The sequence below is a fragment of the Hemiscyllium ocellatum genome, chromosome 1, assembly GCF_020745735.1.
Source record: "Hemiscyllium ocellatum isolate sHemOce1 chromosome 1, sHemOce1.pat.X.cur, whole genome shotgun sequence".
NCBI lineage: Eukaryota > Metazoa > Chordata > Chondrichthyes > Orectolobiformes > Hemiscylliidae > Hemiscyllium > Hemiscyllium ocellatum.
In genome coordinates, this window is record NC_083401.1 from 79,664,554 (window position 1) to 79,677,903 (window position 13,350).

Consider the following 13,350-nt stretch of genomic DNA (forward strand, 5'->3'; position numbering starts at 1 on the left):
AAAAATAATGGAACTCGGAAGAAACAGCATACATATGATCAAGGTTTTGAAGACTCTAAATGCAAAATTGCAGCAAAAGATTGAGAGAACGCATCTAAAATTCTACCCACATCCAAACCATGTCCTCTCAACGTTCCGGTATTCAGTGATCGCCACTTGTCAAATAATTTCTGGGATATTAATTTGGCAGCAATGATCCCAACACTCCTCTTACCCATACAATTGACATTTTTCTTTGTTTTTTCTGTGTAACGAACTGGACTATCTAAAGCAAGGCTTTTTCTTCAATGCCAATGTTTAGAATATTGATGAAGCAATGAGCGTTAGATTAACTTCCACACCATATCAAAGATCCATTGCTATTATGATGATTCAGGGAAGAGATGAAACTAGATTGCTGTCTTTCATAACATGCTCCCACAACCTTTCTGGAAACCAGACAGATTCTCCACCCAACCCTCTATAATGTTGGCATTCTATTGTCAGAAATCAGAAGCAAGAGGAGAAACAAATAGAAACAAAAGAAAATATTAGTCATAGAGGGATACAGCACTGAAACAGACCCTTCAGCCAACTTGTCAAAGCCAACCATGTTTCCTAAACTGAACGAGTCTCCATATTGCCTGTGTTTGGCCCATACCCCTGTAAACCTTTCCTGTCTATGTAACTGTCCAAATGTCTTTTTAATGTTGTAATTTTACCTGCCTCAACCACTTCCTTTGGTATCTCTGGTAGCTTTGTTAGTTACATCCTTTTGAGGATGTAACTATGAAGATGGACGAGGGAGATCCAGTAGATGTAGTGTACCTGGACTTTCAGAAAGCTTTCGATAAAGTCCCACACAGGAGGTTAATGAGCAAAATTAGGGCGCATGGTATCGGAGGCAAAGTACTAACTTGGATTGAAAGTTGGTTGGCTGACAGGAAACAAAGAGTAGTGATAAACAGCTCCATTTCGGAATGGCAGGCAGTGACCAGTGGGGTACTGCAGGGATCAGTACTGGGACCGCAGCTTTTTTACAATATATATTAATGATATAGAAGATGGTATTAGCAATAACATTAGCAAATTTGCTGATGATACAAAGCTGGGTGGCAGGGTGAAATATGATGAGCATATTAGGAGATTACAGAGTGACCTGGACAAGTTAGGTGAGTGGTCAGATGCATGGCAGATGCAGTTTAATGTGGATAAATGTATGGTTATCCACTTTAGTGGCAAGAACAGGAAGGCAGATTACTACCTAAATGGAATCAATTTAGGTAAAGGGGCAGTATAGAGAATTCTGGGTGTTCTTGTACACCAGTCAATGAAGGCAAGCATGCAGGTACAGCAGGTAGTGAAGAAGACTAATAGCATGCTGGCTTTCATAACAAGAGGGATTGAGTATAGATGCAAAGAGGTTCTTCTGCAGCTGTACAGGACCCTGGTGAGACCACACCTGGAGTACTATGTGCAGTTCTCGTCTCCAAATTTGAGGAAAGACATCCTGGCTATTGAGGGAGTGCAGCGTAGGTTCACGAGGTCAATTCCTGGAATGGCGGGATTACCTAACACTGAAAGACTGGAGCGACTGGGCTTGTATACCCTTGAGTTTAGAAGACTGAGAGGGGATCTGATTGAGACATATAAGATTATTAAAGGATTGGACACTCTGGAGGCAGGAAACATGTTTCAGCTGATGGGTGAGTGCCGAACCAGAGGACACAGCTTAAAAATATGGGGTAGACCATTTAGGACAGAGATGAGGAGAAACCTCTTCACCCAGAGAGTGGTGGCTGTGTGGAATGCTCTGCCCCAGAGGTCAGTGGAGGCCCAGTCTCTGGATTCATTTAAGAAAGAGTTGGATAGAGCTCTCAAGGATAGTGGAATCAAGGTTATGGAGATATGGCAGGAACAGGATACTGATTAAGGATGATCAGCCATGATCATATTGAATGGTGGTACAGGCTCGAAGGGCAGAATGGCCTATTCCTGCACCTATTGTCTATTGCCTATAGCTCATTTCATACATGCATCACCCTCTGTGAGTAAAAGTTGCCCTTCACATCCCTTTTAAATTTTCCCCTCTCAACTTAGCCCTATGCCCTATAATTTTGGACTCCTCTACTCTGGGAAAAATGCCTTGGCTATTCACCTTACGTATGCCCCTCACAATTTTATAAACCTCTAGAAGGTTACCCCTTAACGTCTTATGCTCCAGTGAAAACAATCCACAGCCTATCCAGCTTTTCCTTATAACTCAAACCTTCCAAACTCTGTCAGAAGTTTGTGAATCTTTTTGTACCCCTTCCAGTTAAATAACATGCTTCCTACATTAGGGCAACCAGAATTGTACACAGGACTCCAAATGTGGCCTTATCAATGTCTTGTACCACTATTATATGATGCCCCAACTCCTGTACTCAGTGCTATGATCGGTGAAGGCAAGCATGCCAAACACCACCTTCACCATTCTGTCTACCTGTGACACCACTTTCAAGGAACTGTGTACCTGCACCCCTATGTCTCTCTGCTCAACAACGCTCCCCAGGGCCCAACTATTAACTGTGTAAGTCCTGCCTTATCTTTCTAAAATGCAACACTTCACAGTTATGTGAATTCAACTCCATTTGCCATTCCTCGGCTCACTGGCCAAGTTGTTCAATTTCTTACTGCACTCTTTTATAACTTCAGTGTGTACTATAATAACAATTTTGGTGTCAGCCACACACTTACTAACTATGCCTCCTATATACTCATCCAAATTGTTTTTATAAATGAGGAACAACAGTGGACCAGCACCAATATTTGAGGCACACTGCTGGTCATAGAACTCTAATCTGAACAATAACCCTCTCCCGCTATCCTCTGTCTCCTACAGTCAAGGCAACTTTGAATCTAATTGGCTAGCTCGCCATGCACCCCATGTGACCTAACCTCACCAATCAGTCTACCATGCGCTACCATACAGAAGGCCTTGCTAAAGTCCACGTAGACAACATTTACCACACTGCCCTCAGCTATCTTCTGGCCACTTCTTCCAAAAAAGTCAAATTTGTGAGACACAATATTCCATGCACAAACCCATGCTAACCATCCTTAATCATTCCAAATACATCCAGATACTGTCTCTCAGAATCCCCTCCAACAACTTACCCATCACTGATATTAGGCTCTAAAGTTTGTAATCCCTGACTTTTCCTTGCAGCCTTTCTTAAATAATGAGTTATTTATTATTTGGAGATGCTGGTGTTTATTGTCATACCTAGAAAGATACAGTGAAAAGTGTTTTGTTGCCACAATCCAGTTCCACTTAGAGTTACAAAAATAATTAAACATTACATAAATAGAGTTTATCTTCTGTATAAGGGATCTTCAAACCACAGCTCGAGGGCTTCTGCAAGGAGTCCCAGACCTCAAGAAGTCGCCTCTCTAGGCAGTGTCTCCGCCACTCCAGGCAGTGTCTCTGCCACTGCCGACACACCACAGACACCGCTCCAGCGTCTCCATGACATCAGAAGATGAAGAAAAGAGTGAAGAAAAAGACGAGAAATGAGAGCAAAAGGATGCAGCCGGCCTAGAGTGGGCAGGCTCAAGAGCTTGAACGTGACCTACCTGTTGGTGCTGCCACCTAATGGCAAAACATTACCCTTGTGGCTGCCAATGATAACAAGTATGGGCCATAAATTTCTTCCCTAGCTTCCAACAATATCCTGGGTTACACTTGATCACGTCCGAGATCTACCTTTATGCGTTTTAAGCCCTTCAGCACCTCTTCGTCTATAATATGGGATCTTTTTAAGATGTCACTACTTATTTCCTAAGTTCCCCAGCTTTCCTATCTTTCTCCACAGTAAATACTGATGTGAAATATTTATTTATGATCCCACCCATCTCCCATGGCTCCACACCTAGATGTCCTTGATGATTTTTAAGTGGCCTTAATTATTCTTTTGACTTTAGTACACTTGTAGAATCTCCATGAATTCTCCTTTACCTTATCTGCCAAAGGTTCCTCTTGTTCTCTTTTTGTCCTCCTGATTTCCACCTCAAGTGTACTCTTATACCCACTATATTCCTCAAGGGTTTCATTTGATCCCAGCTGCCTTCAGTTGGCATATGCTTCCTTCTTTTTCTTGACCACAGCTTCAATATCTCTCATCGAGTTCCCTACTCCTGCTGGTCTTGCCTTTCACTCTAACAGGAACATACTGATCCTGAATTCTCCTTAACTCGCTTTTCAATGCCACCCTCTTGCCAGTTCCCAATGACTATTCCTAAAAAATATGAACCAACATTGTTTTCTGCATTTTATCTTGTTATGAATTCACTAGCTGGTCCAAACTGTGACAATACTCTGGGATGTAATCAACATTTCAAAAGAACAAATAACAAGCTCTGTAACTAGTAGGATCACTAGTCAGACCACAGAGATCAACATTACATTTGAGATTTGAGAGGTCCATTCAGAAATTTAATAACAGCAGGGAAAAACTGTTCTCAAATCTGTGAGAAATCTATACATGTGTTTAAGCTTTTGTATCTCCTGCCCAATGGCAAAAAGTGGAAGAGAGTATAATAGACAATAGACAATAGGTGCAGGAGTAGGCCATTCAGCCCTTCGAGCCTGCACCGCCATTCAATAACCAGGGCAGGAGGGGTGCAAGGGGCAGCAAGAAGTGTAGATGGAGTCAACGGATGGGAGGTTGGCTTGCAAGATGGACTGGGCTGTGTTCACAACTTTCTGTAGTTTCTTATGGGTCTGGGCAGAGCAGCTGCTGTACCAAGCCGTGATGCATCTGGCTATGATGCTTTCTATGGTGCATCTATGAAAATTGATAAGAGTCTTTATGGACACACCGAATTTCCTTTGCCTCCTGAGGAAGTCGAAGCGTTGGTGCGCTGTCCTGATCATTGCATCATTGTGGATGAACTAGGACAGATTGTTGGTGATCATTACTCCGAGGACCTTGACGCTCTCGACTATCTCCACCTCAGCTCTAATGATGTAGACCAGGTCATGCCCTGCACCTTGCTTCCTGAAGTCAATGACCAGCTCTTTCATTGAGTGAGACACTGTTACCTTTACAGCATGCTACCAAGCACTCTATCTATTTCCTGTAATCTGTCACATCACTATTTGAGATCTTGCCTATAATGGTGGTGTCCGTCAGTGAACTTATAGATGAGAGTTAATTTGGATGAAATTTGGCCACACAGTCATGAGTGTACAGGGGGGCATAAAATCTGTGGAATTCTTTACGGCAGGGGCTGTCAAGGCTGGGTCTTTAAATGTATTCAAGGCTGGGATAGATTTTTCAACAGTGAAGGAATCAAGGGTTTTGGGGAAAAGGCTGGTAAGTGGAGTTGAGGGTTATCAGGTCAGCCATGATCTCAGTTAAAGACTGAACAGACTTCATGGGCCTATTTCTGTTTCTGCACCTTATGTGATCTTATAATTTCAGACAAAGGTTTCCAACACAATGGCAAATTAAAGGGAGGCGGACTTCAAATTAAAATATCTTCCCCTTAAAGTTACGACTTTACACTACAATAATTGGAGAAGGCAATGAGCAAGACACCAAGCTCATAATTCCAAGCCCTGTCTTTCACATAGCCGAGACTTACACACACTACCCTCACCTGCAGCCTATTGTCACCTATCCATCTGCCCTTGACCTTTCAGAGCTCTTGCAAAACAGTGTGTTGGCATCAGACAGTCCACCTGCCCTTGGGCACTTGAATGGCGAATACAGGCCTAATCCTGCTGGTCTCTCGACCTGGTAAAAACAATGACTGCAGATGCTGGAAACCAGATTCCGGAAGAGTGTGCTGGAAAAGCACAGCAGTTCAGGCAGTATCCGAGGAGCAGAAAAACCGACGTTTCAGACAAAAGCCCTCCATCAGGAATATAGGCAGAGTGCCTGAAGGGTGGAGAGATAAATGAGAGGAGGGTGGGGGTGGGGAGAAAGTAGCATAGAGTACAATAGGTATATGGGGGTGGGGATGAAGGTGATAGGTCAGAGAGGAGGATGGGGGAAGGTAGCAAAGAGTACAATGGGTGGATGGGGGTGGGATGAAGGTGATAGGTCAGGGAGGAGGGTGGAGTGGATAGGTGGAAAAGAAGATAGGCAGGTAGGACAAGTCATGGGGACAGTGCTGAGCTGGAAGTTTGGAACTGGGGTGAGGTAGGGGAAGGGGAAATGAGGAAACTGGTGAAGTCCACATTGATGCCCTGGGGTTGAAGTGTTCCAAGGTGGAAGATGAGGCGTTCTTCCTCCAGGCATCGGATGACGAGGGAGCGGCGGTGAAGGAGGCCCAGGACCTCCATGTCCTTGGAAGAATGGGAGGGAGGGTTGAAATGTTGGGCCACAGGGCGGTGTGGTTGATAGGTGCAGGTGTCCCGGAGATGTTCCCTAAAGCAATCTGCTAGGAGACGTCCAGTCTCCCCAATGTAGAGGAGACCACATCGGGAGCAACTGATACAATAAATGATATTGGTGGATGTACAGGTAAAACTTTGATGGATGTGGAAGGCTCCTTCAGGGCCTTGGATGGAGGTGAGGGAGCAGGTGTGGGCGCAGGTTTTGCAATTCCTGCGGTGGCAGGGGAAGGTGCCAGGATGGGAGGGTGGGTTGTAGGGGGGGCATGGACCTGACTAGGTAGTCACGGAGGGAGCTGTCTTTGCGGGAGGCGGAAAGGGGTAGGGAGGGAAATATATCCCTGGTGGTGGGGTCCATTTGGAGGTGGCGGAAATGTTGGCAGATGATTTGGTTTATGCGAAGGTTGGTAGGGTGGAAGGTGAGCACCACGCTAGTTACAGTTCCTAGTTATGGTTGGAGGGTTGGGATCTGAGTGCGGAGGTGCGGGACATGGACGAGATGTGTTGGAGGACGTCTTTAACCATGTTGGAAGGGAAACTGTGGTCTCTAAAGAAGCAGGCCATCTGGTGTGTTCTGTGGTGGAACTGGTCCTCCTGGGAGCAGATATGGTGGAGGCGGAGGAACTGGGAATATGGGATGGCATTTTTACAGGAGGTAGGGTGGGAAGAGGAGTAATTCAGGTAGCTGTGTGAGTCTATGGGCTTGTAAAAAATGTCTGTGTCAAGTCGGTCGTCATTAATGGAGATGGAGAGGTCCAGGAAGGGGAGGGAGGTGTCAGAGATGGTCCAGGTAAATTTAAGGTCAGGGTGGAATGTGTTGGTGAAGTAGATAATTACACCGGTATCACTCCCCACCTCTTCCTCCGCTACATTGATGACTGCATTGGCGCCACCTCATGCTCCCACGAGGAGGTTGAGCAATTCATCAACTTCACCAACACATAAGGCAGAGGCAAAATGGAAAATAGGGGAGAAGGTTTCCCCTGTTTTCCATTTTGCCTTTGTTCCCCCCACCCCTCCCCCTCACATCTCCCACATATTTTGTCACATAGCACTGGCTTCAGCTTTGGTCATTCACAGCTACTATCTCCCTATAATCTGTCTATGCACTGTTATTATCACCTCTTTATTGCTGCCTTTGCTTCTGGAGCCATGACTCACCTTCTCTCAGTCTCGCATAAATACCTCCCTATTTCTTCCTTTTTTTTAGCTTTGACAAAGGGTCAGTTAGACTCGAAACATCAGCTCTTTTCTCTCCTTACAGATGCTGCCAGACCTGCTGAGATTTTCCAGCATTTTCTCTCTTGGTTTCACTCTTGGACCTAATTGTCCGTCGAGGCTCTACAGCTTCGGAGACTGCTTGTTGTCTCAATGAAGGCCACCATTCCAGTCTGGCGTTGCTGCGATGGCAGAGTTTTCAGTCAATCAGATTGGCCAGCAGCTCTTGAAGGTGGGCTGCCCACCTCAGTCTTACAGAAAAGTCCAGTTCCCAGCATTAAGTTGCTCTGCAGCAGCCGTAACAAACATAGAGTTGCTTCCACCCTCACTGTCCCCTTGGCATTTTACCTAGAGACGTGGATAGGCTGCGTAAAGTCCACCCCATAGTTTAAAATGGAAGATTCTAACAAAATTTTGGAAGCTCTTTTTTATTGGATAGTTTCAGTTGAATTGAAATAAAAATTCAAACTCACAAATTGTGCAAAATGTTTCATTATAATTTTAACAGGATTCTCATCATAAACAGCATTGGTATACATATCTAATTGTACTACTTAAACGTGTATCCAGAAATAGGTTACAGAAGTTGTAAATTAACACAATCCCACTAACAGACTGAACTACATCCTCAATACAAAGCACAGGAAATGGACCTACTGGAGTTAGATTTATCACCTGCAGTTCCATGCTTGCATGCTTTCTTATATTTTCTTAAAATTATGTTCTTTTTACAAGAAATGACTTCAGTAACTTATTAAAAATTGTTTTCCTTGCAAGAAATACCCTGTGCCTGTCCCACCTCGGAAATACACAATGGGAACCGATTCCTAGTACTCCTGTGGCAGTTTCATCCTTAAACACATCTGAACTGTTTATCAACATTTCTCTTCAATAGAATAACTTAAGTTTAAAGAGACATCAACTGACAAGGCCCTTTAGAAATCAAGTTAACTGAACTGTCTTTCAATGCCTGAAACCATTTATTTACAGAAAATGGAAAGTCACCACCCATGTTCCATTTCAGGTTGGGTATGAAATATTTGGTTTGCCCAGCAACAAAAATGATGTACCTTAGCAAAGATTTCATAAAATTCTAAAGGCCCATGTGGGCAGATGAGTTCAGTAGAAGTGATTTTGGACTTTCTTAGCATCGAGGTAAAACAGATGAATTGAGTCAAATGGACTCTGCTATATTGTGGACCATGTTTGTTTCAAACTGCAATGGTATTTAAAAATAACAAATTCCGCTGTGTTACAGATTGCAAATCACATTTTGCTTCGCTAATGTCTATTCATTTATTTTTATTTTGCTACTCAACCACCAGATTTTCCCATGACACGTTCTATTCGCCAACAAAATTGATGCTCGTGATCTGTTCTCAAGGTTTTGACTAAGAGTTAACAATCAGGCATAAATATTTGTACAAAAAACATGTTTCCCTACTTTAAGTGGCCCGTTTTCCTCAGAATGCAAGAAGATATCCTGTACTGTGGACTCTGACAATGCCAGTTAATCAACTGCCATAAGTTACCTGTCTTTAATTTCCTGGCCAAGTGAGGAATAAGAAAATGTCAGGCATGGCCCTCCATCCACCAGGCTATTACTGCAGACAAATATATCACAACCATGCTCCATAAAACATGTCATTTGCTATAATTCAAGTTGGCGAAGCTTTTATAGTGAAGAAATGAATCACTCACCTGTAAAACTTGGCTTATTCATCGGTGGCTGGTTACACATTGGTGAGCGTCTGAAATCATTAACATAAATGCATCAAGTTAGACTTCCACCAACACCCTACCTGCTCTCACAAGAGAGTCCAGACAAATGTTTGAAAAATATTGCCTTTTGTATACCAATATAAAATAAAACTGTGCCTAAATAATCATATGCCACCAGTTGATGTATCTCAATAAAACTAAACCTAACCTTTGAAAAAAACTTCAATTCAAAAAGTAGTCAATTATTTAATGTCTCTTAATTTATCATAAATAGTTAAATAATAACTGCTACATATTTGAATGAATAAAGTTACTAGAAATAGGAATAATGTTCGATAATTATCGTTGCTTTTCATTATTAGACATTAGTGGAACAAGAGTACAATCAGATATAAATATTTGTACAAAAAACATATTTCTCTACTTTAAGTAACCCGTTTTCCTCAGAATGCAAGAAGATATCCTGTATTGTGGACTCTGACAATGTCAGTTAATCAACTGCCATAAGTTACCTGTCTTTAATTTCCTGGCCAAGTGAGGAATAAGAAAATGTCAGGCATGGCCCTCCATCCACCACAATAGTTGAGTGCAAGATATTTTATTCAAGTACTTGCATTTTTTAAACTGATTTTTTGCTGTGATAAAGTTCTTATGTGGACTGGTCAGATCACTGCATTTCATGTATTCAAGATGTTTCTAATGGCTAAATGACATACACTTACTTCAGAATAATATAATTGTTTGAATAAATCTACCCATTGCATTCAGAAACTCAAATTGTTGATCCAGTTATTTGTAACAGTAGAGGTCGCTGTGGTATGTGAAATGGTCTGACTGGTAGTATTTATACAGTACCAATTAATACACTGAAAAAATGTTCCTAAATAGCATTTCCAATACAGTTTTATGTCATTCTTTAACATCTTAAAGTTGTCACAAAAATGGATGAATAGATAATCATGTATAACTATATAGATGTTACTATATGAGATACTAGATTAGATTACCTGTGATGTGGAAACAGGCCCTGCAGCCCAACAAGTCCACACCGACCCTCCGAAGGGAAACCCATCCAGATCCATTCACCAACCCTGTATTTACCCCTGACTAATGCACCTAACACTAGGGCAATTTAGCATAGCCAATTCACCTAACCTCAAAAATGAAATACTCCCTAAATCACTATATTGCTCCTCCAATAAGGAATTAGAACATCATTTAACTCAGTCCTGGATAATCAGACAGATCAAGGGGTAATGCTGATTTCATGTAATAGCGTAAACCAGGTAGGTGTTAATAGTCAATTTGCATCTTGCCAATTTTTATTTCCAAAAGCTTTAATAAAACTAACAATCACAAGATGTGTGAAATGAGTTGTTGTGCAGAATTTTCCCAGCCCCTGAGTGACATGGACATTGTCGAAAGAGTTGGGGCAATAGCAAGGAGGCTTTCAAAATCAAGAGCAAAGGCTCTTATTTTCCAATCAAGAGTTGAAGGACAAGACAAAATTCTCACTGAGTGGCAAGAAGCCTATTTGGATATATTAGTGTGGAATAACATCTCATTATCACTGAATCTTGCATCACTGATGTATAAGTTTTCCTTTGGCCTGCCCATCGGATAGAAACGAGATGGTGCTAAGTCCTAACTTGGAAGTTGGAGCAGTTAATTGGTGACTCCAGCTCAGCACTTGCTCTGATAGACAGCAGTCGCCAATATCTCAGGGCATGCCTCTTGAGCAAGAATGTCATACATCCTCCATCTACATAACATGGCATCAGATATCTACGAGCCTCACCACACATGCATGGCACATTTCCAATCCACAAGCAACACAGTTTTTCCTTCAAAGATGCACTTTTGGAGTGCATCTGCATGTTTCATTGAAGGGTTGCTTACGGGACACTTCTTGTGCACGAACAGGACAAACCTCATGGATTCAACCAGGCTGCACCTCCAAGATCCTCACTTGCACTCTTAGTGTGCACATTTGAGAATTTTGGGGAAGGTTTCCTCTTGTGAGCTTTACAGTACTAACACACACAATTTTACGGCACTCATTTTATTAACTATGCACCACCCCTCCACAGTGCTGTTCTCATAATATCTCCCGCATACCAGCAGCAGACAGGCTCACTGGGATCTTCTGGGATTCCAACCAGTGACACTACTGGAGACACCTCATGGTCTAAAACTTGCATTACTGCAGACCAGGTGCAGACTCAATGGGCCTCTCCTGTACAGTATGATTCTGTGATTCTTTGCATGAAGAACCTTCCCTCAAATCATTCTAACCTACTTTATCCCTCCAAACTACCAACCCTGCAAGATCACTTGGGATACCTCATTGTGGGCGGCACGGTGGCACAGTGGTTAGCACTGCTGCCTCACAACACCTGAGACCCGGGTTCAATTCCCGACTCAGGTGACTGACTGTGTGGAGTTTGCACGTTCTCCCTGTGTCTGCGTGGGTTTCCTCCGGGTGCTCCGGTTTCCTCCCACAGTCCAAAGATGTGCGGGTCAGGTGAATTGGCCATGCTAAATTGCCCGTAGTGTTAGGTAAGGGGTAAATGTAGGGGTATGGGTGGGTTTCGGGTCGGTGTGGACTTGTTGGGCCGAAGGGCCTGTTTCCACACTGTAAGTCTAATCTAATCTAATCATTTCTCCCCCACCTGTGCCAACCACTTTCAGCTCACTCACTCCCTGCCCTTATCTCGTTACAGAAGGAAACAACCCTCAATAGAGAAGAGGCGGCAGGATGGTAGTGGATGCCTGACACTCACCTGCTTACCCCCTACTTCCTAAAGTAGACGAGGACAGTGGCCACTCATGGTGATGATGAAACCCCCATAACCTGGCAACCAATTCAGATTCATTGATAAGTGTTATGCCTGTAATCTTCATGTGTCCAAGCTTCTACCCCCATTTGCGCAACTCATTCCATCTCTCGCCCCCTACAGGCGCCAGTGGGATACACACAGCCTTCATCATGAGGAGAACTGCTCCTTCAGCCAACATCACTTCCTCCACCTCTGAGGAGGAACCGACAATTCCTTCAGAAGATGCAACAGCAAGGCCATCTCCTTCACCCTGTACCAACTCAGACACTGATTGCACTGAGGGTGATATAGCTCAAATACAATAAGAAGCGCATTCTGATGGGCACATGACTGGCACATCCTGGCAGCTGGTGGTGGAAGAAACATTGCACTCAGATCACTGCGAGAGATTAGGCAGCTGTTCAGTCACAGGCAGGAGAGAACCCCACTGTCTTAGATGCTAATATGATGGTCAAAAATGCACAGGAAACTGGATCAAAGTTTGGATGAGTCTATCTGTTCTGTGCTTACTCCAACATGAGTGTCCAGCTCTCTCTGTAGGCAAGCTGCCGGTTACCATGGAGAGCCAGGCCCAGCAGAATTCTCATAAGCCGATGGAGGCGCACACCTTCACATTAGCCACTCATAATTAAAGCCAACAGCAAAGCAACAGGATGGTGAGACAAAGAAACAGAAAATGCTGGAGAAACTCTGCAGCTCTGGCAGCATCTGTGGAGAGAAAGCAGAGTTAACATTTCCCTTCTTCAGAACAGGTGTTGAGACATCTTGATCCTAGTTTTTCCTCACAAGATGGTGCAGTGCCAGGTGGTGCCCAGCCAGAGAAGGAACGACTCACGCTGGCCATTCCAAGGTCTCCGAGAAATACCCGACCCCTCCACCAAGACAAAGGAGGTTCAAGCGAAGGAGGGTGCTTTAGTCCTGAATATTTTCAGAATGGGTGCACTCTCTAGCCACAAATACCCCTCGGATCATCTGCTCAAAACTCCAAGTCCAACAGGTTCTGCTGTGAGACAAGGCCTTCTACCCCATCTGCATGTCCCTGCGTTGCATCGCAATGTACTAGGAGGGGAAAAAAAGGTGATGTCCCTTCTGATCAAGATCCTCATTTTCCGATATGATACAGCTGTCACAGGTCCCCATTGTCCATCAGCTTGCTCCTGTGTGCTGCAGTTGTCTAGAGCACAATGTGGAAGGATTATGTGGTGC

At 43.6% G+C, this 13,350-nt stretch overlaps 1 protein-coding gene across 3 annotated transcripts in view; it reads right to left on the reverse strand.

Moving 5' to 3' along the window:
* pde4d (phosphodiesterase 4D, cAMP-specific) overlaps nt 1–13,350 on the reverse strand; it is a 613,923-nt gene that overhangs the window by 150,357 nt on the left and 450,216 nt on the right. For all 3 annotated transcript variants that reach the window (XM_060823615.1, XM_060823627.1, XM_060823636.1), the window contains exon 5: nt 9,284–9,333. In XM_060823615.1, the coding sequence (XP_060679598.1) occupies nt 9,284–9,333 (50 nt within the window). The remainder of the gene's footprint in view (nt 1–9,283; nt 9,334–13,350) is intronic.